General features: G+C 43.9%; 1 protein-coding gene across 1 annotated transcript in view; it reads left to right on the top strand.

Moving 5' to 3' along the window:
- Positions 1-12,578: 12,578 nt before the first annotated feature.
- Positions 12,579-27,046, top strand: part of SLCO3A1 (solute carrier organic anion transporter family member 3A1) — a 153,405-nt gene continuing 138,937 nt past the window's right edge. Inside the window, exon 1 of the mRNA XM_049812746.1 lies at positions 12,579-12,811. Coding sequence (XP_049668703.1) covers positions 12,635-12,811 — 177 coding nt within the window. The 5' untranslated portion in view covers positions 12,579-12,634. The remainder of the gene's footprint in view (positions 12,812-27,046) is intronic.

Here is a 27,046-nt window from a genome sequence, read left to right on the forward strand (position 1 = left end):
AATAAATGAAAGGGATCAATATTTCTTCATTCTAATGTTGCCATTTGCTAGTAATTACATTTGCTTGTAATTTTTGAACTCTTTTCACCTTCCAAACTGTCCTTTCTTTCTATAAACATTATTACCTGTCCAAAACATTTTCCAGTTACTACATGAGCTGTGTCAACATCCCCCAGAAAAGTAAGCAGCTGTGATTTATGGTGAGATCCTCCCCACTGTGAAGGGTTAACCTGAACCTTATGTGCTACTCAAGCTCCCAGGCTGACCCTCAGTGAAAATTAATAGCTTGTATCTATTTAATATTCCTTTCCAGTACATTGTCAAATCATTTCATCTGTGTTTAAATGGATCAGTGGTTTTCATCTTCACTGTTTCCTCATTCCTCTTTTGGTTTTTACTAATCTTTTGCTGTTTGCAGGTGTTCTTAAAATCGTGGAACAAAGGCCTTTTGTTCATAGCTTTTACTTTTCTTTAATAAGATTCCTATAAAGTTGGAGGTAAAGGACATGCACCACATTAACGGATCTATGTTGTCTTGCTCCAACTAAAAGAGTGGACCACATCTATATGTTTTATGAGTTACATTACAGACGTGGCTGTGTCATCATTTGCAGCTAATCAAAACATGCCAGTTGGCCACAGATTTCCTAAACACATGCATCAGTATTATTTGTCATGCAAGTCATTAATTTAAAACTGATGCATCTGTTACAATCATTGGTGCTCGAGATGGAAAAGATCCATAGGGAGGCTTTCAGCTTTCCATTTAGTGCTAAAGAGGAACTGAACTCTATCAAATGTATTATTATTGTCATTATTATTTAATATCCCCCTCTGCCTCCCCTGCGCGCTAGCCACTTAACAGAAAACATGAGTACAGACCTCGTCTCAGATTGCTTGCCATCCCAGTGATGGACTAGACGTCCAAGTGACAAAAAAACATATATCACAAAGAGAATGGCATGGCTGTACAGGTGCTCAGGAGAGACAGGCCAGCTCATTGGTGGACACAGAGGGATTTGGGGGTTGTTTTTGCTGTTGAAGTGTAAACACGATGGTACAGCTGTGAGTTTTTAAGAATGGCATGACGGCGAAAACATTCAAGGAGTGTATTTCAGCACTGATACTTTATTAGCATGGACACCAAAGTGCACTAGAAAGAAGGAAGTATAATGCAATATATTGCAAATGCTAAATAATGGAGAGATGACAAACTAACAAAACTGGTGCTGTAAAATCCCTCTTTCAGACTGGGTTCAGATGCTCTGCAAACATTGGGCAGTACCTAAGTCTTGCATGCCTTCAAACTTGTATTAGCCATGCTTCCAAGCTCAGGAACTTCTTTATTTCAGTAGTGCTCATGGGATCTCCAGCTTGAAGTTTGTCCTTTTGCTGTTTCTGCAGGACTCATATGCCCGACTTCCAAAAAAAAATAACGAGCTTGGCAGCCAAGGCTGGGACCTACTTATCTTTAGGAATGCACTTTCTTCTTTACGCTTTGCAGGTTACGGAACTGCAGAGATACTGAGTTTCCAAGAAAACCTTATGGATGTTAACCTTGGGCAAGGGCAGGGGACATTCTCTGTGCTTCCAGGTGACCCCTGGAGCCCAGTGATGGTCACATCCATCACCCAGCCAGCTTTCCTCAGAAAAGCATATTTTGAATTTGTTCAGATCTTAATGAGTTATCTATGTACTATCAAATATTTCACATTCTACATGGAACATCTGAGTTTCCTAAATGACACCATCAGCTGGGGTGACTGCAACCATCGTAAATAATCATCTCCTCAATGTAATGAGTTACCATACAAGGAAAGTCTTGTCTACCAGGTAATGAGTCACAGATTCACTTTGCTGTAGATCAGCTGAGACACTTGATTTACTGTGAGGGCTACCTGTATTAAAACTAATCAGAGGCTATGGAGGAAACCCAAAGAGATCCAACCTGCCACAACTTAATCTCCCCACAGATAAAATGTACTCATAAATCAGGGCAAGCATGTAAATGTCCCCCTCTAATGCTTCTATTAGGAAAACTAAAACCACAAAAAGCTCAGTAGGATGTAAAAACCATGGTAATGTCCGCAGTATTAGACTACTTCATGACACACAAGAAGCTGGAAGATACATTCTGCCCTTGCAGCTGGCTAATTAGTCAAGACAGAGAAAGCAATCTGACAAAAATGTTGGTGTCTCAGTTTCCATTTTGAAACTTAAAATTGACATAGATTTTTACATTTTTATTGAATTTCCCTGATAAACACAGAGAAAAAGATAGATAAAAGGTATTAAAATTGTCATCATAGTTTTTACTTACTGAAAAAAGAATTCTGATAGAGAGCAACTAAACAAAATATACTGCTATTAGTAAAAAATTACATAAAAAGCTGAGTTTCACAGAAATATGCATATTTATTATAGGGAAAGCATCTCTCACTAAAAAAAAACAGTAAAGAAAATATGACAGAAATATGTTCAGATCTGGAAACGAGATATTCTCAAGCAAGTGACAGCATTAGTTCATTGACAGGGTATTCAGCTTGATCAAGAAAAGGCCTGTCGATACAACAGAATGCAGTGAAAATCACCCTCTTGAATGATCTTTACCATATCACGTTGTCCAGGTGGTAAATGAACATACATGTAGAAGAGAGTGGAGACTCAGACCTTGTACTTGGGAGAGTGGTACCCCTAGAACTTCAGTCCACAACATATCAGTTCAGCACTGCTGCAATTTATGTAAGTCAACAAAGTTGAATATTATCTTTTTTTTTTTTTAAGACCTTGACTGTCATCCCCTTAGCAGATGTACAACTTTAGTGCTCCGTTCCAGAATTGAGAGGTTTTTTTGGTGCTAACAGAGGAAAGGATCAAGATCCTTCTCCTTGTCAAAAGATTAATGATATATGTCCACATGGAGGAAGTTATGCAAGAAAGTTTTGTATAAGTACACTGCTTGCCTTAAGATGTGGTTCTCCATTTTCCTTCAGTGTGATGTGCACAGACTATTAATAATAGTAAATTGTTGCATTTAGGACAAAAATTCAAGGAAATAATTTATAACAAAATCTGCATTCAAAGCTATCTCAGCTTATACATACTGGTCATAAATCACCAAAGAGACATTTATGATTGATTTACAAGGAGATTTTTATATTACCACAGATATATAAAAATAACAGTTGCCTTCTGAACAACTGTCCTTCATCCTAATTATGCAGCCAAACAAATCCTTGGTAACTGATAGGATGTCTTCAGAAAAAAGAATTTGAAAGTCAGAAAGGAAGCTAAGGTATAGGTGCAAAGATTGATACTGGATGATATTTACAAGCAGTTGCTGTTACTCATGTATCTCCCAGGCAGACCAGAAGAAGAAATTATATTGCAGGACAATATGAGAGCCAGAGTAGACAATGGGACATAGTTGTCATCCTTGTGGTGACGGTATTGGTTGTGGTGGCTTTATGGCATCAACGCCCACTGAGGTCAGGGGAATATCTCTAAAAATAATGTCTCAAGGTAATTTCTTTCACTGGGTTAGGTGCTGCCTGTAACTTTCTTGCATTAAGTGCATATGGTCTCCTCCGGGAAAATGAACGATTTTAGTGGGGGAGTGAATCCCAGCTCTTGATGTCCCATTTTTTGTATAAGAAGCTGGGACCAGTTTCTTAACCTAGAGGGGAGGGAAATTTAAATGAGTTGTGAGAGGCTGGTTATCTTTTAATCCGTTTGAACCCAGCCATTCTGTTCTCCACCACGAGATAACGATTAACATCCAAATGTTCACTGATGCACCGTCAACATTAGCTGAATGTCATTCTTGGCTTGCAGACAACTCTTCACGCTTCTAAATGTAGGAGATAGATAGAAACTGTGGCTCTTTCTCAACAAAAACTAACTGCTGAGTGCTCACCTGCAGGTCACTCTACCTAAACAGCAAACATTCATGCAAGAGCTTGCAGGATATTTCCTGCAACCCAATTATTTTCTTTTTAAAACAGCAATGAAAAGTGGAGCAGGAATATAACTTCACTAAGAACCTGTCAGGCTTTTCCTCTCCTTGTTGCTGCTTTTCATTTTGCTCCATTTTCTCCATGCTCAATAAATGCTCTAGAATTATCGTCAGATGAGGCTATGTTTGAGAAGCATCAAGATAACAAGCTCACAAACCTCCTTTAATAACACCTTCCTCTCCCATACCCTGCCTTTTCTGGTGGGGTGTTCACAGGAGAGTTGTTCTGTTACAACAACCAAAAATATGGGCTCTGTTAGCTTTGCAGTAAGTAAATGAATTGGGTATTTTTTCCCTGATGGCCTTGCTTAATTCAAGGTGAAGTAGAGCAACTCTTTGCTGCCTTGCTGAGGCGCTATCAGATGACTTGTTTTTATTCTTTGACCTTCCATTGCTTTGCCCTGTTTTCATATTGGAGGTCAGTCCAAGAGCAAGTGAGTTCTCTTTATCTTCCACTGACTTATCTGAGTTCCAGCAAGGTCGACAACTCCCCTCTCCCCTGCATTCCTCCGTCCTGCATTTTTATTGTTAATTCAGAGATATTAGACTCCTTCATACCAAACACTGTAAGGATCCTTCATAAGAGGAAGTTCCTGTAGCTAAGACCTTAAGGATGAAAAAGATGCAGCAAGACTTAGGTGCTCTTTGGATACAGCTTGCCTACAGATCCTTGGGAAATCTGCAGCGAGGTCTTCAGCCAGTCTATTGCAGTGACTTCAGTAAAGGTTCCCCTCACACTTGATTTGAGTGTTTATACCAGATGACCATTGCCTTAAATGCCAGTTAGTATACTCAGGCATTACTTATTAGAACAGGATGCTACAGACATTTCAGTTTCACATGCTTTCACAGACCCAGAGTAATTTAGGGATCCTGTTAATTCTAAAAGATGGATCCATAAAGCACAGTAAGGGTTAACCAGTGTTCTCCAGAATAAAGTAAATTAAAAAAAAAAATCCAACCCCTTTCTTGGGGTTCCTACTTGCTTCCCTTGGCCTCTGTGCAAACCCTTTGAGGACCAAAGGCTGTCAAGAATGCTGAAAGTCAATTACTACAGGGTCTCAGAGTACAAGACAGAAGAAAACCATCTAATTTTGGCACAAATGCTCACTATACACTCATATTGCTGCTGGTTTTCAAAGCCACGTTGTTGCTTATTAGCATGAACCCAAAAGGTTGCTACTCAACTCAGGCATATGCATCCAGTCAAAAAGATTGTGACGTACCTTATGGTACGTGAAGGCATTGGTACAGCTAAGGTGACAAAAGGGTGTTCTTTTACATCAAGCTAGCTCAACTGAAATTACATAAGTATATAAGGTAACACCCAACAATACTGTTAGCTGCTGCTAAGAAGCAGCTATTGAATTGAACTGGCATCATGCACCAGTTGAAGAGGTGAGAGAATTCAGTTCTGGCCAAAAAGAGTCAATAAAAAGGCTAGTTTATGGGAGCTGGTTTTGTTTTGAGAAGTTATCACGCAACATCACAACACCGTCAATGCAGTTCCTTCCTTTTCTGTCTGTACTGGTCCTACTTTGTGTTTGCCGATTGTCTTGTTTCTTTCATGGGTAGCATAGGACACTATTTTAATTGTCATCTGCTCCATATTTAGCTTCAGACTGTCCCATGAACACCTTCACCTTAGCTTGACAGAAATAGTATCCTCCACAGTGGCACACGGCAGGTCTTTCATCTGCGACTACAATGCATGTTACAGAGACTCTAGTACAACAAATTCACCACAAAATGACACAGGAAAGTCACTTCCATTGGGAAGATCCAGCTAATCCAGCAAAGCCCTAAGCCAGGTTTTTACTAGCTCAGAGATGTTAATAAAATCCATTCTGCAAAGAGATACACCAGTCATTTCAATAAACTAAGGAACTAGTGTCATGAGACAGATACATGCTGCACATAACGTCTAGAGAAAAAAATATGACTACGTTGAATAAAGCAAGCACAAATGGTAGATTGAAAGCATTCACGCAAAAGTGCAAGATCCACAGAGAATATAGTCATGGACAGTAAATAAAAGGCTCCACGGGAAGTCAGTCTGTGCACCCATGGCTAGCTTTCAAGATGCCATTGAGTATCTCTGTAAACAATTTCTTTATTAAGGAGACAGTTTGATTTACAAGTATTTGGTCTATCAAGTTATTATCTAGCAAGAAGCATCAGGGCACAACTGCTCAGTGTCTGGCTGGAACTCCACTCGCTTACAAAGTGCTTATAGCTCCCTTGGTCCAAAGCACTTTACAAACTTTCCTATAAAAGCTCTGCTGCATTTTGCTATTAAAGGAAGTTACTTACGATGTGGAAGCACATCGAAGGAACCCAACTCTCTTCAGATAACATAAAAAAACCAAATGAAGGGGTCAAAATTAAATCCCAGGAATGAACTTTGGGCTGACCCACTAAGACTAATGCTCAGTGTTGGGCAGAAGTGTCCATGTGTCATCAGCAACTGCGACTGTGTGAGAGCTTGGTGTGACTTCCTACACAAAAGATGGCACCGTCACTCCTTGTTCTACCCCACCACCTGGAAGACAAATTCTTATTGACTCCAGGGAACATTGCCTTCTGCTGCATCATCAGCCACGGATGAGTCTGGCCAAGAATATTTTCCAGAGTGTGACAATGGCAGGAAAGAAGAACATTTGTAATAGGGTGTTCCTACTATGGGTATCTTAGTTGCTTCATAAAAGCACATCAATTTGTAATGTACAAACAGATGAAATTCCCTTTTTAATTTTTTGATAGACTAAATAGAATTATCTTCTAGAATTAGAGCTTCAAGGTCTCATCCTTACAATACAGAAATGAGATATTTTTATTGTATATTGACTTACAGTTTGGACAATCATTGCTTTATGAGATGCTGATTAACAGTCAGGAAAGTGGTAGTCTGTTGTCCAGTAATTTGCTTTTCATTTTCCGATTCTGCAAATTAACTTTCCTACTAAATGAGGCGTTAGGCTGATATCAATATTTGCAGGTACTCCACAATTATACTGTGTTTGCTAAATCACATTGCTTTAATTCAAAAGTCATTCTGATTTCCATTTAGACCATGATCCTGCTGGGTGCTTAGATCTCCTGTAAAATTGTCGCATGCCCTCAGGTCTCATGGAGTCAATGGCATTAGAGATTACTCAGCTGCCTTCAGATCTGAGTCTCATTTATTTGGAAAAAACCATAATTAGAGGTTAGGAGCCAGGTTTATGCAAGGTAGGTTGTACTCAAGTCATCCAATTCTTGCATTTAAGAATCTCCTCTCTTTTCTAACTGTTTTCATAGTGGGAGCTTTCAAGGTGAACCTGCACCTCTTGTTAAACTAATGTGTCTTCATTTTCTGCAATTTTTAGCTTCAGTGAGGTGTTCTCCAACCTTTCATCATCTGGGGGAAGGAACAGCTATCTAATCAGCTTGTCTGAAGGAAATGCCTTTTTAATGAGTCCAAGTCTCCAGCAGGACTCAAAATAGCAAGGCAGTAAAGTCAGAAGTGTTTATAGAAAGAAACTGCATTAAAACTGTTAGCATCATGGCATCTTGGAAATGACAGCTGCTGATATATCCACAAGCTGTCCCAATCTCAAGCCTCCTCACTGCTGTACACCCTTGGCTGATGTGCATTCTACACTGGCAGATGATTAAAATCCTTTCCTGTCACCTCCCTCCTGTACCAGCTGATCCATAGGGTTTTGCACCTGAGATTCACAAAAAAGAACTTCAAAGCCATCCCAAGGAAAAGCCTCTTGGCTAGAGTCCTGGGATTTCTTATTTATTTATGCATTCTTCCTTGCTCTTTGAACATATCTGAAGTTATTCCTCATTTTCCTAATATGTAAGCCTTCCCTCAGACAAATGCACCGAGTAGGACCAGCCAGGGGTGCAGATCTGGTGCCGACGGGACATGATTTATGCTACATGCAAATCCATTTTGGCAGCACATGAGCTTTCCTTTCATCCAAATGGCTTAAAGCAAATGAAAACTGGCCTCAACATGGCTGCACTGTCCTGGAAAGAAACCCAAATGGGTGTAGTCTGAGAGTGATATCTGAGACAGCTGTGCCTGACTTTTAATTTCACTGGCATAATTTTGAATGGAGCAAAATGCAAACCTCTCAGGAACATTATTTTCCAGCACCATCACATCCTTGCAGCCAGGTGAAAGCATTTACTCTGCCAGATCAAGGGGCAGAACAAGTGTCAACCCAGCAGATCGAAGCAAGCGTGCCCCAAAGGTGGGTCTCAAGATGACATTTCTCAGTCACTCTTGCAATTACACCAGATTAACAGTGATTCGCAGCTAGGTTGGCACCCAGGGCCACAGGGCAGGAGAGAAACCCTAACGGCTGCACTGCAGGAACGCTTGTCATAAAACCATAGCCATGGGGAAGGGTGAGGATGCCGACACTTGGGTGAGTATCAAACTCGAATAGCTGCCCCTGACCTACAGCAGTGCAAAGCAGAGCAATGAAATACACAATCGCCTTATAGAAAATATCCAGAGCACTTTTGGTGAAAGAAGATAACAGTTATGGTTACAGCACTGCTTTTGTTAGGTTTTGTTAATATACACCACAGGACCGATATGTCTCCTGTAAGACCATGGGTCTTCTCTCAGCACCTGTCCTTGTTTTTCTCTGCTGCACCCTCAGCAAGAATAGGTACACTGGGTGCCCACCGCTGCTCCAGTGAGGCTGTACTGGATGAGGCGCACATTAGCTCTCTGGACTGTAAAATATGTCCGGAAGGTTTGGGAATTCGATTCCAATGGCAATTGTAGAGATGCCTAATGATATAGATCAGCTGCTTGCCACGGCACATTTCACAGAAGAGGTTTCCACCAGCTCTGCTTAAGGAAAATCATCCTTTACTGTTCCTCCTCCTGTTACCAGCACTGCTCATGGTTAAGCCTAGATTTTCTTTTTAAGTTTGCACTTTTGCCTGTTGAGATGAAAGATATCAGTTGAGTGCTTCCCTAAGGTCCTCATCCTTCGTAGCTCTCCCTCAGTTCTTCTTCTGTGTTAGCCATAAACCCCATATACCATAGGCACTGATTCTAGGCATGGGTGAAAAAAGTTATGCCTGTCCAGTATCAAAATATATGACTACACAAATAATTTTCAATAAGATTAACCACAAAAAGGAATAAATAAAAAAAAAAAAGAACCAAAGCAAAAATGGTTTTAGGATGGTAACAGATCAAGAAAACTCCAGCTGCTAAGGTTACCCAAAGGTGAATGTTGACACTAGCCCACAGGTACTTAGCAAGGAGATTCCAGCAGACAAGAGGTAATAAGACTGTCTCAGGGGAGCTGACTCCTTAAAGATTGTAGTGTCCAACCTTATCTATGGCAGCAGGTTGCCTCCCAGCTATGAATGTTCAAGTGTTTATAAAAATCTGACAAGGTATCTGCAAGAAATTTAATGCAAATTATTGTTGGGGAAAAAGTTGCTAATGTTTGCTTTGGTTGGGGAAATAGCCGAGAATTGCATTGGCAAAACTACTAAGCCCTGAGGAAAAAGGACTATTCTAGCTATAAAGCCCCTTTCATTCTAGGCTAATGATAATCCAAGAACATTAGTATTCCGCACATTAGTAGTTAAAGCTAGGTGAATTTAGACCAGAAAAACTGTTTGGGTATAACAATTATTAACTATTAAATCCAAACAGGTCACTTGTCCATCCCTGAAGCGCTCTACTGAGATCTCTCAGGAATGTGGTATGTTGAAGAGTGGCAGAAAGCAAACTCAGGTCTACTGATGTACTTGAGTGGAGATGTAAGACCCTCATTCTTTGTTTCAGCAGAGCAAGCCAGGAGGAATTTTTCTAAAGGAAGTAAGTGCAAGTACACAACATAAAGAAGAGAAAAAAAATCCAGGCATTCTGTCTCTTCTGGACAGAAATTGAACTGATAATTGTGTTCTGCTGCAATAAACTAACCAACCAGATGTTTCAGATAATTAGAGTCAAATTTTTCTAGCAGCTGTTTTCCTTTTGACAGACAAGCAGTATATCTGCTTCCTCAGCCTGGACAAACTCTTCCAACAGGATGTCTAAGACGTGATCAAGACATGTGATGGCACTTGCATATATTATATATATACTCAAGAGCTTTAAAGCATTGACTCGAATATTGGTAACTGCGGTAGCATATGCAGAAGTTTATTTGGGTCTCCAGATATAGACTTGATGAGTTATATAAGCATTCAGAGCTTTGCTGCCTTTAGCACCTAACCTAGAGCAGGCAAAAGCTGACTGGAAAGACCAGCATGCCCCAGAAATGGGGGGTGGGGTGGGGTGTTCAGGGAATTTTAAGACTTCCCCTGCCATAATGCTACATGTTCAAATGTTTTAAGAGACACCCCTCTATTTTCACTTATTGAAAAGTCTGTTAGATTGTCCATCCTGTTTATAACGCACCACAGCATCCATCTGGAGCAAAGCATCTGTCTAGCCATGCTAATTGAATTAGTTTGTGAATCTACCCATCTAGAGACAGAGACCTTTCTAGCTTTCCAACTTCAGAATTTTTATAGCAGAGGTCCCTAAATAAACATCTTAGGAAGGAGATGAGCACTTTTGTAGTCTAAAGAGATTTCAAGAAAATGAGCTGCTTTTTTTTTTTTTTTTTTTTTTTTTTTTTTATTTTCTTTTGGTGGAAGAACCAGCTTTTCCTGGATGGAAAACAAACACCTTATGAACTGGCAGAACCCTGTACAGATGAGCCGGTTTTTCATGACCTCATGCAAAAACCTTGGCATTTGAGGCTTCAGGTAGCTTCTAACGTGCATCTTGTGAGGTGCATAATGACTGAAAGACTGATATGTATCTCATTAAAATTAAGACCACTCAGCTACAAGCACCAGACTGTTCTCCCCACTAATTATTTGCTATAATGCTGCCTCAGGCCATCAGTGCTGGAGACCGTGTCCCTGGGGTAGATGGGACTATTGACACCTGCTGATATGGCCCAGACCTGCTTTAAAAGCTGTGGCGAGCCAAAGTTCAGCATGGGAGGGAGCTGTTGGCAGCTGATGAGCAAAGGGCAACAGCTGAGCGTGCCAGGTCTCTAGCAATTCTTTCCGGCCATAGTCTGCAGTTCTGCTGGGACAAGGTGCATCAGCTGGGCTTGGTAAAGACTCATCAACCTGGGTGGAGACTCTGCTCAATATTAATTTTCAGTATTGTATTTCTTAAAGGTACTCATATAAAAGGCGGCCAAAATAAAAAGCCCCCAGACAACGATGATATTTGGGGGGAAGAAGCTCTAGAAGGGTGCTGAAAGAAAAAAAGGGGCTTATTTAAAATGTCAGCTCTCGTGACTTGCTGGTGCGCCTGGTGATGACTGGCTTATGCCTTGAAAAATTAGAATGTTCTTAAGTTCCATTTTCAAAGGCATTTTCCTAGGTATTCAGGAGTTTCGAAGCCTCAACCACCTTTGAAAACGGAACTCGGGGTGCAAATCATGCCGTTATCTTCGAAAGATGTAACCTGTTTCCCCAGAAAACTGTTCCTCTCAAAGGTCACAGGCATCCCAGTACTAAATGGATTAAGTACCTAAACCTCCAGTTAACTGGAATTTTAACAACATGAGGAAGTAAGGCAGCAGTCCCCAGCGTGGACCCGGAAACGAACTGGAAAAGCGCGCTTGAAGAGCAAAGCAGGTCCGGTGTTGCTGTTACGCCAACAAGGAATGTGATCTGTAACAGTAGAAGCGATGATCAGCGGTTTTTAAAAGAAGGCATCTCTTGAAATTAGAACTCGAGGCGGGAGCGACAACAAAAGGCCCCATGGGAACGGCGCGTGGCCGGGGACACGAAGCACGGGCCCGCGAGCAAAAGCTCCTCGCCCACGTGGCAGCGGCGCGGCAACGCACGACACCTCCTGCCGCTTATTTTTCTGAGCGTGCAATTTTTATACGGCCTCCCTTTGCCCTTTAGAGAGGAGCACTCGCACGAGGACTGAAATTAGGGCGCCCGAGGGCGGGGGGTGCCAGGAAGGCGACGCGGGCCAGGCCTATTTGGGGGCATCATGCCCTCAGCCTGCGTGAAAAAACTTCCAGCCCCGCGTGGAAACCTCCTCCGCTCCCTCTGCTTGCGGGCTCCGGCCCCGCACCGGGAGGAGCCGGCCGGAGGGGGGCAGCCGGGCTTTGGGTGTGTGTGTGTGGGGGGGGTGTGTGTGTGTGTGGTGTTGCGGCGGCCGCCTTGCCCCCCCCCCCCCCCCCGGCGGCGATAAGAGGCGGCCCCGCCGCCCCGCGCGTATCCCGGGACGGGGCCGCCCCGCCCGCCCGCCGCGGAGCCTCCGCCGGCGCCCGCCCCAGCCCCGCGCTTTCCCCCGCCCCTCGGCGGCGGGGGCGCGGATCCGGCCTGCGCGGGGCCGGCGGAGAGAGGGAGCGCGGCAGGGCGAGGGGAGGAGAGAAGAGAAGAGGGAGGCGGTGGAGGAGGAGGCGGCGGCGAGCTGGCCATGGCAGCAGCCCGCGGGCGGAGAGGCAGCCGCCGCGGGCTGCCGCTGTGATTGGCACCCCGAGGAGGAGGAGGAGGAGGAGGAGGAAGGCGCGGAGCAGCCGCGGGGCCCGCCATCCCGCGGCGGCGGTGGTGCCCGGGAGGATGCCGGGGAAGCGGGGCTCGGCGGGCGGCAGCGGCGGCGGCAGCGAGCTCCCGGGGGCCGGCGCGCCGCGGCAGCGGAGGCGGCGGAGGAAGGTCTCCTGCTTCTCCAGCATCCAGCTCTTCCTGGTGTCCGAGTGCGCCCTGATGCTGGCCCAGGGCACGGTGGGAGCCTACCTGGTGAGTGGGAGCCGGACCGCGGAGCCCCTTCCACCCCCACCCCCCTCCCCGCGTTACCTGCCGAGCGGGGGGCGAGCCGCGGAGCGGGGGATGCGCCGGCAGAAGCGGAGGGGAAGTTTTCCTCGCAGCGCGGCGGGCAGCCCCCCGCCCCGGGTGGGTTTGACCACAACCCGGCGTTTCACGGCTTAAATGACTCAGCAGCGCGGAGGGGTTACCCTCCTGCCGTCCCTCTCGCGTGTGCGGCGGCAACTTCTGCGGCCGGTGCCCGGACCCCCCTCCCGAGCGGGCGGCGCACGGCCGGGCATGCGGGCTGGCTCGTCACCGCTCCCGGTTCCCGAGCTGGCCGGCAGCTCGGAGCAAATGCCAGCTTGCCCGGTTTACACTGAGTAAATGCCGGGAACGTCTAACGGGGCGTTTACTCCGTGCCTCCCGCGCCGCTGCTTCTCCTTGTCCGCGTTAAGCCCAGCAGCCCCCGAAGTCTCGGTGTTAGGTAGAGAACGGTCAAAATAAGGCTCTGCGCTGAACCTGCATAGTGAGATCTGGTGTCAGAGGCAGAACTGTAGTAGAAGAGTTGGAAAGATGTCCGTACGGCTGTGCTGGTGCCTTTTGAGTATACACAGAGAGAGGCAGCCTGTGAAAACGAAGTGTTCTTCTTCCAGCAGATGTAAGTGTGTAGTTGACTTAAATTTCTCAAAATAGCCTGCTGGATTTCAGAATTATAGTTTCCATGGAAAAGAAATGTATTCGTAATCTCTGAGGCTTTTTGAGGCCATACACGTAATGTATTATACAGTAAGTGTAAGATCTCTGCATTTGGAATACTTGTATTTGGTGTTTTTAGCACCGCTCCCCTCTCACGTGTCAAGCTACTTATGCAAATTTGTACTGAACGTGATCTGTAATTTTTCAAGGTACGTGGCTAAACTAACCGTGGTTAATATTCCCTGTTAATATGATTTGGAAATTAGCAGTCATCTCCATATAATAAAACATGTAAGTTTAGTTTGGAACATATTCCTAATTCCAAAGGAAACTACATCGCATCTGTTGAGATGAATCCAGCAATTCTACACCCTATGTGAGAATAGGTGGATATCGCTTAGTTTGTGGGAGCCAGACAGGGTCGTGCCTCTTTTATGGGAGTAATACCTTAGTAAGTAAATACATTGTTTCCCATGAGCTACTTGCAAAATGAGCTGTCAGCATGAATGAGTGTGGGATAATCCTTCATCAAAGTAATGGCCAAGGAAGAGCCCACTGAGGTGATGTCACCCAGCGGGCACCGGTATGCTGGAAACGTATAGATCTGCTAGAGAGCACTGTATATTGGCACGCTTTGCTACAGTGTCTGAGTGTAGGAGCAGCAGTAATAGTCCCTAGTATGGCATTTTCCTCCAACTCCTTTGCGTTGCTCTCTCCTCGCCAGTTCAGCATTTCTTTTCCAGTTTTCCCCAACTCTCGTGCCGTGCTTTGTACCGGAGTAGCGCGCTTACTCCCTCTCGCTCCTTTGGAGCGTTTCATGCACCCCAGCCTCGCCAGCTGGAAAACACCTCTGCCGTCCTGATTCCCGGCGTCCTCCCTCCTCCGAGGGGTTAACTCGACTGAGGTGCTGCTGTCTCTACCCTCTGCCATTCTCCAGGACTGTACCCTGGCCAGCATGACATCATGCCCCCATGGCCAGCCTGATCCACAAACAGTAACAGACAACTGGTCAGTGGGGGGAAGAAAAAAAGAAAACTAAACTCGCAACAATCCCCAGCATGCATAAGCAGTGGCCCAGCTGCACTGGGCAAATGTTCCTCCGTTCCCTGTATAATTTGTCTGCCGTCATTGCAAATACCATGCAGCTCTTCATGCAATGAACAGATGCAAATGTGGAATTATCTTTGGAGGGTAGACCTGTGCTTAAAGCGAATCTGGAGGAGCGCTGCGCTTACAGGTGTCATGCGGGAGTGAAAGCAGAAGCGGGGAAGACGCTTGGTGGAAAGTGTGGAGGACCTAATCGTTTTTGCAGACCGAGCGTCCCGTGGGGCCAAGGGCTGTTCTCGCCTGCCGTCTTGGGGTGAAATCGTTGGAGGCACTGCAGAGTTGCCCAGGTGTAACTGCAAGTGGATATTCATTTACTCAGGCTCCTGGGATGAGCAGGGGCCGCTGGGCTCAGCGGTGGCGTGCCGGGCTGTTCCCCGAGGGACAAATTAGCGGGCGAGACAAAGCGGAGAGCAAACAGAAAGACAGACAAATAGGGAGATGCTGCGGAGGACGGACACAGTGTGTAGTTCTGGGCAGTTGAATAAACTACTAATTTTAGCCTGTCAGCAGTAAGCGAGTACTGTATTCATACTTCTGCTTTGCTTGGCCACATGTGTGACTTTCCCTAGTTATTTGTAACTCAGGAAGGGAAACCTTTTTTCTCCTTATACGGCTACAAGTTGGTTTCCTCGTTTTTTGTCTGCCTTGCTCTGCCCAGGGAGACCATGAGGGCAAAAACTCAGCTTGTTAAGAAAACAAGGCAGGGGCTTGGCTTCCTAGGAGTGATTGAAGAGCTCAGTTTTGATTGGGCTTGGCTTTCATGTCACTACGTTTAGAAGTGGATATTGTTATTTCTTTTTAGAGATGTAAAAACTTCTTTTTTCCATGTTCGCTGCACAATAAACTAGTAGCGCCCACTTGAATATATGTACAAAGCATACATTCATTCATTATGTGGTTTTGAAGCAAAGATCATTCACTTTTATTTGTTCATAAAACATTGTGCTTGCCAACAGGGCTTTATAAATAATAAATGCTGATAAAAATCTATAAAGTCCAATTCTTTTCCCACAGAACTCAGCAGTGAAAATACATACCTCAGGATGCCAACAGTGGATGTCTCTGGTTAATTAGTACGGCGTTTCTGAGGTTCTTCATGTGAAGTTTTAGCGAGCATTTGATCAATGTCACATTCCAAAATATTTGTCAATTATTGCGCTTGCTGTTTGCAAAATGCACATGTTCCAAAATGACTTGGTGCCATATCCTGCATAGTTTATGCAAATGCAAGCTTGCGCTGCTGCCTTAATTTCTGGGGCTGCTGAATACACCCTATTATTTGCATATTCTTGTAAGGTTTTGTGTATGCATTTATTTGGTTTCATCTAATTACTTCTGTGTGCTTTTGGAAACTTGAATTTCCCAGCAACTGCAGTGGCAGCGGGGAAAACGCTGCTTGTAGTCTGCAGGCATTCGGGCTGCAGAAGTTACTCGGGTTTTTCACAGCAACTTTTAAAAGCCCACCCCCGGTCGCTCTCCTGCAGCGTAGGTCCATGGATTAAAGAGCCGAGCGTTACTGGTGCAGATGGCACCAAGAGGGAAAGGCTGGAACCTCTGTTTTTCCAGCCGGAGTCTTGTGCCTTTCAGGCGAATGCAGCAGTGTGATCAGTCATGCCGGCCATGCAGCGATGAGGATTTTGATAAGGCTGATTCACATACCTTGGCAACACTTCCCTCCCTGTTGTGTCGTCCGTCCCCCCCCCCCCCCCCGGATTCCTGTGTGCATCACATTTTGGAATATTTTAACTGGTAATAATGTTCTAAGTGCTCCTGATGGTTTATCGCCGAGGCATTTCATCAACCTGCCAGTCAAATCTTTTGCCTAGCCAGTGGTGAAATCATTGCTTTAGCAGAAGGCGAAGAGCTCTCGGTTTGACAGCCACAGTTTGTGGAGCAGGAGCGCAATTTAATTTTCTCTCCCTAGCCTTTAGCCTCGGCTCGCTCCGGTTCAAACTGACCTAGTTGCAAGCATCCAACATCTGCCAAAGTCACGGGCTTCTTTAGATAAAGGGCATGCATATGGGAAGCACGTTGAGATACAGTTATTTGGTGTGCTCCGGCTAGCTGTTTTTAGAGAGCTTTACTGACATGTCTCTGTTTGCTGCAGCTTTGAATGCAGCTATTCATGTGTTTTATCAAGGGATAGAGGATGACTAGCCTAAGCATGAGATGGAAAGGAAAATAATTGGTCCCTCCCAAGGAGGGTGCATTGGTGTTTGCGTGGGAATGAATGCCAAATTGTTTCTGGTTTTGCTGAATGAAAACTTTTGAGCCACGCTTAACTTCCCGGCCATAGCTTTGCCCGTGCAGCAGCATTTGACTGCAGCTTGCAAAAGCCCTCTTACCATACCTGCGGTAAAAATCATACTCTGTGAGTCCAGGTGAGATTGGGTGTGTGCACGTGGTCTCTGAGACAGGCTCCTTCTGTTCAGTTTTATTGCTACTGGGGTTTGGGATATTAATGAAAATTTTAAAATTCCATACTGAGGGGAAAAAAAGTCAGTATCAAAGATAAATATAGAAGTTAATCATCAAAGGGTTCTTGCTGGAACAAACAGAAATAGGGGGTCCTGTGAGATGGACACTAGGGAATGGAGGGATTAAGAGCAGAATTTGGCTCTTGGATTTTTAAGTTGCTTTGGTGCCAACCCCTTCCCCTCCTCTGTTAAATGTGATAAATACAATACCATTTTCCTGTTACAGAAAGCAGTTGTCTCCTGCTGTAGAGACCTGGTCAAACCCTCCTTCAAGTCAGTGGAGAGGTCCATGTGGAGGATGTCATTAAAGACAATTTTAGTGTAGGAGTACTGCAGTGCTTCAGAGGTTTCTGTTGTGCTTGGTGTTGTACAACAGAATTTGCCCCTAAGTTTTGCAATCTATTTGCGGTCTACTATTTGAGTAGACTGGATGGGAGAGATGTTGCAGGTGGGTAAACTGAGGCAGAGATTAAAAGCTTGATTCTGTTGTTGAAGCTATTGATAAAGCTTTTGCTTGGTCAACAGTGGCAGAGCCTGAACAGCTTAGGCATGGGCAGAGAAGAGTCTGGCAGAGCAGGGCATTCCAAGTTTCAGGTGCTTCAGTCCGGTGACTTAACTGCAAGAGCAGTTTTTCCCCATTGAATTTATTATTGTTTTTAATAAAGTATTTATTTTCCTAGAATAAGAATCAGCTTTAAAATACTGCTGTCCTTTTTTTTATTTTTTTTTTTTATTTCCATCCTCAGCAGTGCTGAGTAATAAATTAGCTGTAATGCTCATAATTTATTTGTCACTGGGGTATTTAAGGGGAAAAAAAACCAACCAAGGAGTGAAAATAAATGTTTTAGTAGGGATGAAGATTGCCAAGCATTGGCTGGTTATTGCTTACAGTTCATTTTCCCTTAATATATCTTTGCTGGCAATGTTATTTCTGGAAAGTTGTTTCTAGTATGCCTTTCCCATTAGAGAATATTGTCTTGTTTTGCAGCTGAGTTGCACAGAAAGTTATTCTAAACTAGCTCTTTTGACTACATTCATATTTCTTCTCTAAGAAGCCTTTTGATGTTTTTCGGGTCTCTGACTGTAGAGTAGAGGAGAAACCAGATCCAGCTCTGTGTTCTGATGCCTTCAGACTCCTGTGGGGCTTGGGTCGGGAGTGTGGCATTGACTTATTAACATAAAAACTTTATATAAATTATATAAATTCTGATCCAGATCCAATTTTTGAGTACCAGGAAGGCTTGTGAGTAACTGGCGTTTATACTTTGGTTTACAGTTAGGTTTTTTTTTTAATCTACTACTAAGATATGAAATGGTGTAGAGAGAACAACATGTTTATCTCTTGCATTATATACTGTGTGCCATTTGCAGAGTAAATCCAAAGTTACAATTTGATGCCTTCTTGGTTAAATGCATTTAAAGGCAAAATGCACTTGATGTGTAAGAGTGTGGACTAACTGATTTTAGTATTTAAGTCTTTTTATTATTTTTAGGAGAAAGTTTGGCAGTTCTTCCTTGTCCCTGTAAGGGCCAAGTGATATTTGTAAGCCCTGAAAGAAAGAGCAGCCTGTTAGAAATGTTATGATCCATCGTAAAACCAACGTCTCATTTCTTTTGGCCAGCCTTCGCTTCCAAAATCTCTTTTAGCATTTGCTGTGTGCCTCTGTGACAACTAGCTCTCTGAGTTTTAATGGCCTGCAGTATTAAAGCAGCTGAGGTTTAAAGGGATCTTGAATTAGATCAGAGAATACATTGGTCTGAAGGTCTGTGTTGTTCTTGCTTAGTAACTTTATGCAGCGTGACTCCTTAAGTCGTAAAGTAGGCCCTGTCCCAGAGAAGGCTCAGCTGAACTGCAATCCCTATCCTTCTCTGCAAGGGAGAGCAGATATTCCCTGTTTCCCAGAAAGGGGTGTCTTTCAGGTTGCACGGGCTTTCTTTTCCCTTACTTTCAGGGTATTGTAAAGGACCAAAAGCCGGCTTCTGTTCTGCTACAGCAGTGTAAATTTATTGCTTCAAAAGAGTTATTTTGCAATTCATCAAAATGAATTTGTCCTCTGTGTATAATAATCTAAAATGTTTCCTTACTTGTACACTCCTTGGTCTCTAGTTATTCCTTCACGGTAGCAAGATTAAACAATGGCATACTATTTAGTGGGTGAGGTTGCAGCTTGGATGAATTAGTGTAGCTTTGTCTTTTGATCAACACCAGATGAGGCTGCGAAGTGATATATTTTAAGCGTCATCCAAGGAAGTTTAAATAAACACATGATAATACTTTGTGTAGTAACTCCTTTAAGTGCTCCAGTGAACTTAAGAAGAATTCATTTTTCCTATTGCATAGAAAAATGGGCCACTGATGTTGATTTACAAGGTTTCATTATAACTCTGCAGCAAAACCAGGACTAGAACCCCAAGAGTCCTGTCTCCAGGTCACCTTGGAGTAACCACTAGACTCTCTGTCTCTTTGTAGATACATACCGCAATGAAAATAGCGTTGCCTGCTCCACTAAGTAGAGAGTTCACACTGCCATGCTTCATACACTATCGATACAATCAATAGCGATAGCAAGCTGTTCAGGGAGTTCCTGGAGCGTCTGGCACTTGTTCCCATCGGTGCAGGGAGGGCTCTGCCCTGTTATGGGAAGCATTTTGTAATGTTTAGAGAGATGGTCCCTGCATCCAAGATGTTTCAGTTTGAGTGGATGGATCAAAGCATGGAGAAAAGGAACCATTCCTTTTTCCCAGATTTTAAGTGGGGATGCAATTGTAATCAAGTAGAGGTGAAGACCTACAGCACAGGTATGACTGGATCTGCCCCTCGTCACTCAGCAAATCTAGGAAAGACCTCAGAACTAAAATCAGATTTCTTAAGCTCTCCAGTTAGCAACTTTCTCTTTTCCAGCCTTATTCTGAATGCGATGCGCTTCTGCATTTTGATACCTAAATATTCCTTACTGAAGTGAGTGAGGCGGGTCCCCTCCTGCTGCTGTTGCACAGTGCCCGTTGTATTGAAATTGAAGATCTTTTACTGGGGCTTGTATTGCAGCAGTGCCTGAACACACTCAATAATTTTAGATGACTGCTTGCGGCATAAAAGCAAAATCTTTATTTCAGGTTTGCTTGAATATTTATCATTATTGTTATTTATTTTCTATGGTTCAGGAAGAAGAAAACCGATTTGCTTTGGTTTGGTTTTTGGTTTTGCTCTCTGTTGCCTCTCTCTCTTCGTAGTATCCTTTCTCTTTGCCAAGAAGCCAGCTGATTTCCCTGTATTTTTTTAACATCTTAATCTTTTTAGCGTCTGCAGCTATTGCATGGATGATTTCTGCATGTTCGCAGGCTCAGTGACTTTTAGATAAGTGGCTGTGAGGGGCAGGTGTGGGAGCACAGAAGCTGTTTTTCCATGCTACATAATGATCTGTTTTCTGGGCAAGGATTGCTGGAATTGTCTTATTTTTAATATTTAAATGTCCTTTTAAAACACTTATCATGCTGTTCACCTGTATAATTATAATGCTTTAGTTTACTGAAAGTGGAAAAAGACTTAAAATTCAGTTTTATGATGATCCATAAAATGACAGTGAAGTTTTTGAAGGAACCTGGATAATTCAGTTGTATTAAGGTCTTTGTGACTCACCCAGCATTATGGTTTCTGAAGGAACTATGGCAGATTTGCTTTCAAGGTTGGTTTTTTGTTGGTGTTTTTTTTGCTGGGGGGGTGCTTTGATGTTTGCATCTGAATCCAACTTTTTCTCTTATTAGTCTCGCCCCCCCCCCCCCCCCCCGCTGAAACTGAAAGAAAGCTTGGCTGTTTGGGGAGAGTTGTGGGGTGTGGGTGTAGAAGACTACAGAAACCTTTCAGAAATGTTTCCCTTTTCATTTTAAAAACATATAGTGGTATATTCCCCCCCTTCCCCCCCCCCCGGGGGGAGGGATTTTTGGCTGAATTGAAATCGTCATTGGTTTGGGGTCAATGTATAAGAAACAGCCTAGTAGTGTATGGTGTACGTATGTATTTTAAGGTGATACTTAACATTTGAATGCCTGAAACGACATGGAATTGCTTTACAGTTGAGGTGCCAGGTAGTGGTGCCTTCTATGTTACTAAATCAGATGAATTATTCTATAGATTTATATAAGGTGAAAAGTAAGTATTTTTCCTGGAGTCTGCTTGGAACCTGTATTAGATGGGAGCTTTGCATGCTCTCAACTAGGAGGGAGCACCTACATTTGCATGCATGGTGGCCAGAGGCTAGCAGTGATGGGTATGTTTGCTGTATCAGGACAGAGTTCTGAGTCTTCTGTAGTTTCAGATTTATTTCATCCCTTTAATTCTCCAAAGGGATAACAGGGGGGTGAGAAAACACTGTTAACTTCATAGGATTGCAACCTGTGGTGTTAAACAATGGATGGTCTTTGTTTTTTCTGGTGGAACTTCAACAGGAAGAGCTGCAGAAAGGTTGCTTTGGGGTTCTTGTTTTTTATTTCTGAAAAGGAGGATGTGAAATAGCTGCTACCTCTTTCCACTTCTCAGCTTCGTGCAAACGCTGTTTGGCACATCATTAGCAGTAGACCAGAGAGTTGTTCAGGAGTTGCTTGATGCTGGAGTGTGGGCCAAACCTCACACTTTGGCTTGAAGGGAATCTCTGAAAGGCTGCAGGAGGACTGGCATGTGCTTTGCATGGTACAGTAGCAGGACAAGTCCCCTTCGCCTCTGAATAATACCAGACTTGTATGTACACATACACATGTCTATACTGAGAAATGTCAAGGGAGATAAGGGGCAGAATTTGAAGCTTCCAAAAGAGAAGCTAAAAATACTGACTAAAAGAAAAAGATTTTGAAAAATATGAAGGAGAAATGCCCCCAGTAGTGTCCTGCTGCTTGTTGTGCTGCGCTAATGACTTTCATCTGCTGGAAACATGCTTACTTCTCATCCTGACACGGTTCGAGTGTTGCATGATGAATTGAGATGCCAAAGCAGGGGTTGATCCTTTCTTTCCCTGTAACTGGGAAACAACAGAAAAATAACAATATGTAACTAGGTCTTGATTTTTAAAGAGGAAAAACTTGAGTTTAGTTTTCTAGTTTTTTCAGTCCTATGGCTTGCTTCTCATCATTTCTGAGCTGCAGGAAGAGCTGTCATTGTCATAGTTTAGTAAAGCTATTTTTGCTAAGTTGTTCTTAAAGCTTTAACTTTTCTCTTTTTAAAGAGCATCCACCTTGCTTGGTGAGGTGTTGTGGTGGGTTAACCTTGGACTGCAGCCAGACGCCCACCCAGCCGCGCTCTCGCTCCCGTTCTCAACAGGGTGGGGGCAGAAAACGAGGTGAAAAACCTCGTAGGTTGAGATAAAGACTAGTAATTACTGTCAGGGGCAAAACAGACTTGACCTGGGAAAGATTAATTTTTATTGCCAATTAAAATAGATTTGAATGTTTAAAACAAAGGCAAAAATTGAAACACCACCTTCCCTCCATCCCACCCCTTCTTCCCAGGCTCCCTGGGAGCATGTCTCCGTCGGCTGCTCACTGCGTTCTGCTGGGAGAGCATCCGCCCTCGCCCATGAGCTAAACCGTTAATCATGTTTGAGCATCAACATGCTGGTTGCAGAGATGTTGGCTGGCATTGGGTAAATGGTTTTCCCTGTGCTTGGATCCTGTCTGCACTTGGTGGTCAGTTGCTGGTTTTTGTGGTGTGCCACTGGGCAGCAAGCAGGTTCAGCTGAAGGAGAAACACGTCTTGTGGGACTAAAACATGGTGACGTTCTTTCTGTCCTGCAGGCGTTGTCTGTAAAATTTGATTATTGTGGGAATTAACCTTCCCCATAGCCTCTGCCAAGTGCTGCGGTTTGTGTGATGGGCAGAGACAGTGTTGGGCGTATAGGCCCTTTATGTGAAATAGTGGGCAGCATTTTTAGGGCTTACCAGCAAAAGAAAACTGTGGGTTTTGTTTTTGTCTTGTTCAACGTACAGGGCCGAGAGCGGTTAATTACAATGGGCCTTTCAGCCTCTGCATGAGATGCACACTTTGTTTCCTGCTGCCTATGGCTAGTTATAATGCAGGTCCTTATGTCTGAAGTCAGCGCAGCTGCTGGCTGAGGGTCAGGAGCTTTAGCTGAAGGGATGCCTTGTCTAGAGGTGCTTGTTTGTGAAGGGCAGTGATGTTAGTTTTGTAGCATCAGCTGGTTTGGGTGATCGGGTAGTCAGTCTCATCCGAGGTGCTTAGTGCAGTGAACACCCACTGAGCTCGGTTGTGTTCCTGCAGGAGCCTGCCACATCTTGTGTTCTCCGGCTTTGGTCTAGAGAGGGGTGCTTTGGCCCCACGTTTGTATTTCTGTCGTCAAAATGTGGTGTCAAAAACCACATGGTTAGCTTGAGCCCTTGGGTCACAGTGCTATGATGCTAGTCTAGGTTGGGTTTTGTTTTCTGTTTCTTCTCTTGCTGTAATCTGTGATATTTAGTACTATTAAAAAAAATTTGTAGATCAAGGGAGCTGGCTTGAGGTTAATGAAAAGCTTTCCCATAGTCTTTGGAATTCAAACCTACCAACTTGAAAGAACTTGAAAGCAAAGGCTGAAAAGGGAGGATTTCAAGTATTCCATGTAGCTAGATAAACCATTCGCTTCCAAGAGTTTATTTGCTCAATTGAGGCCACTTCTGCATTGGCAAATCTCTCTGTGAATGAATGGATTCCAAAAACATCTTGGGAGTTATTCGATGGCTATTGAAGTTAAGCCACGCTAGCAAACCATGTGCTAGAGGCACAGCTTTGTGGGTTTGCTGTGTCATTTGGCACAACTGTACAAGCTTTCTCAAATGCTGGCCCTATACAGAAGTCCAGTGTTTTCTGTGGATTAGGATGCATCAAGGCTGCTGTGTTGCTCTTAATCTCAGTGCTAGCTCTTACCAAGAAGGCAGAAGTTTCAAATCTCTTCTTGCTGTGTCTTGTGGAAGCATTTGGGGCTTATGGTGTAGCCTCTTGTAGCTGAGATGGCATTTATTGATGTGAATCATTCAGCTTAATTCAATGCTGGACAAGCTTTTTGCCAGAATTTTTATTTTGCCTTCTTATTTAAATAGATCCCTAATGAATTACTGTAGTTGTGTATAATGACTCTTGGGAAATACTGGATGCAGCCTCTAGAATCGGTTCTGTGACGTTTTCAAAGTGCAAACTCTTGAAGTATATCTCTGAACAGTGCCCAGAGTCCCTTGTCGCTATCTGAGTTTTCAAGATGCTCCCACATTAATAAGCTCCATCGTTGGTATTCTGTGGGCAGATATCCAGTGAGCAACTGGTTAGCCAGGTAACAACTCGGAGGTAAATCTGATTCCAAAGTTCTCTCTGCTTTCACTGCATTGCTGGGATGAGAAGGTGGCTGGCAGGAGAAACTGGCTTGTTTTCACCCAGGACACAAGAGTTTTATTTTATTTCCTCAGGGTCAGAGCTTGAAACCAGTTGTGGACTCTGCACAGCTGGGATTTTGAGTCAAGGGAGGAAGAGTGGGAGAGTTTAGGATGGAGGTAGGAAGGCAGAATTTAACTTCTTGGAGAGTTCTTTTTACATAAGGAGCTTCAAGTGGGGCTGCAGCAAATAGTCATATGGCTTCAATGAATTGGATTTCTTTCTTGTAGAAGCCACAGTGAGTCTGGGAATCACTATAAGGTTGTATGGTCTCATGCCTGGAAGCTTTTTTCCAGGCTCTCCTGTAATGTCCCAGCTCAATACTTCTGCATCCCCATCTTCAAAATGGCTTGCTCTGAGATGGTGTTACTGTTTGGGGGGTGGGTGGCCAAAACAAACAAAAATGTTCTGCAAATGGCCTGTGGCAAAGTGCTAACAGTGCCTTTTGGCATGAATGGAGTGTGTCTGGTTACTCCAATGTTGAATTTGACCAAAACGTTATGGATTTCTGTTAGACATCGCACTGAAGCTTCAAGGTATGGGGTCTTTAAGAGATGCACAGAACTTTGCTACACTGGAAGTGCAAGTTGAAACTAAAATAACCTTTGCTTTCTCCTTTATTTGCCCCCTATGGTGCATAGTGTGTAGATTCAGACATTTTCAATTTGGTTCTCAGCATCCTGATTACACTCAGAACTCTTGGTATTCAGACAGCATCATGAAAAACTAAGTTCATCGAGTGTTTCCAGGAGTCCATGTCACTGTATTTCCCTGCCCTCTCCCTCATCCCTGCTGCTCATGCAAGTGAGATATTAAACGATGGGGGAACAGCAACTTGTTTCCTCTGAGCCAATATTGGCTAGGCAGATTCTGTCGATGGTGGCATCTTGGCAGGGACAGAGGAACATTCCTGCCACACATGGGTAATGTTTTCAAGCCAGGCTTTTACTTTGCAGCTGGCTGTCCAGAGCTGTCATGTCCAAACTGACTCCCTTCACCAGTCAAGACTAATTTTCGTGCCCAGAAAAATCTGTTTTTATTCGTATTTGGACAATGTGGCATGTGGCAGACTTGGGAGTGGACAGCTTTGCCCATGGGATAATGCTTGTTGGCTGAGACACAACTACTAGTTGTATTTTCTGGTCAAGATGCAGACTAGGGATGTTTGGGCTCATTTCCTTGCTTTGTCATGGACTTCCCAAGTCCTTCTTAGGGCTTTTTCTTTCCATCAGCAAATGTGCTAGCTGTGGTATTGACTGGCTTCATGGGCATCTTGTGGGCTGGGATGACGGGCACTCAGCTGCTACAATGATGGTAACTGGAATGAAAGAGGCACCTTGGCTTGGACCCTGAACCAGGTCTGTATCGGCTACCATAACAAGTTGATAAATGAATGAATGGGCTAGTAATTTCATGTTATCCTACCTGTAGCTGATCTGTGAGGCTTCTCCCTAGGCTATGATGCAGCCTTGTTGCCAGCTGAATGGTATCACAGCTTCCTTCACACCTGCCTGAAACCACAGGGTTGAAGCATCTAGCCCTTTGTTTTTGAGCCTTCACAGGAAAAGACTACTCAGGGCTGCTTTACTTGCTCTTGGGTAGTGATGGATTTTAAAAGAGCCTGAGGGTATTATTTTTCAAAGATGCTTTCTGAGCCATACTCTCATTGACAAAAGTGACTTACTCTAAGCGTCTCTTTCAAAATGGGACTCTTGCTCCAAAGCCACTAAAGTGCTTTTGAAAAATCTCCTTCCCTGGTATGCACTGCAGTGGACTGCTTCAGTGGTGTCTAGCTTCATTCAAAGCAGGCCAAATTTAGAGTCTAAATGTTACGTGCCTGGCTAATAAACTGTATTGTAATTAGTGCCTTGGGGAGGTGGGAACCAGGGAGAAGCTGAGTATAAAGAGAATGAACTTCATGTAGAAGCTGTCTGTGAAGGATGAGTGAAGAACTGTGGAAGGAGATGAAAACATGGGATTTGGAATGGCTGCAGAGGATATGTGCAATGGGAAGAAAATGGGCATGGAGCTGTGAGGAAAACTTTAATTGGCTTGGGTTAAAGAAGACAAAAGATCTAGCATAGCAGGTAGTGAGACTGGATGAAGAATGATCTTTCCACTGGTAAAATCCTCTCAGTTAACGTAACCTGCAGACAGGCTAATGCAAGCACCAGTTTTCCAGCTTTCCCCATGCAAGCTGGACTGGACTCATCCCTATTCTCCGTCACAAGTCCACTAACGTCGTCTCCCAGTTTGAGAAACGCATGCTCAGAGGCTGCATGGGCCACTTTGCTGACATATCAGGGGCTTTGTCTTGCTTGGTTTCATGCGTATGGCTTTCATTTCCCTTGCTTGCTGTGTATCTCCCAGCAAAGCTTTATATGGCTTTGAGCAATGCACTGGGAGATGACAGATGCATGTTGGTAGGAATACTGCAGCCATGTGTGCAGCTCTTGTCCTGGCTGGTCTGTCATGCACCTGCAAAATCAGGTTAAGAGAAACCAGAGGTTGGGAAAGTACAAGGAGAAAAGAGATAGCACTCGT

This window comes from Accipiter gentilis, chromosome 10, assembly GCF_929443795.1.
Source record: "Accipiter gentilis chromosome 10, bAccGen1.1, whole genome shotgun sequence".
Taxonomy (NCBI): domain Eukaryota; kingdom Metazoa; phylum Chordata; class Aves; order Accipitriformes; family Accipitridae; genus Astur; species Astur gentilis.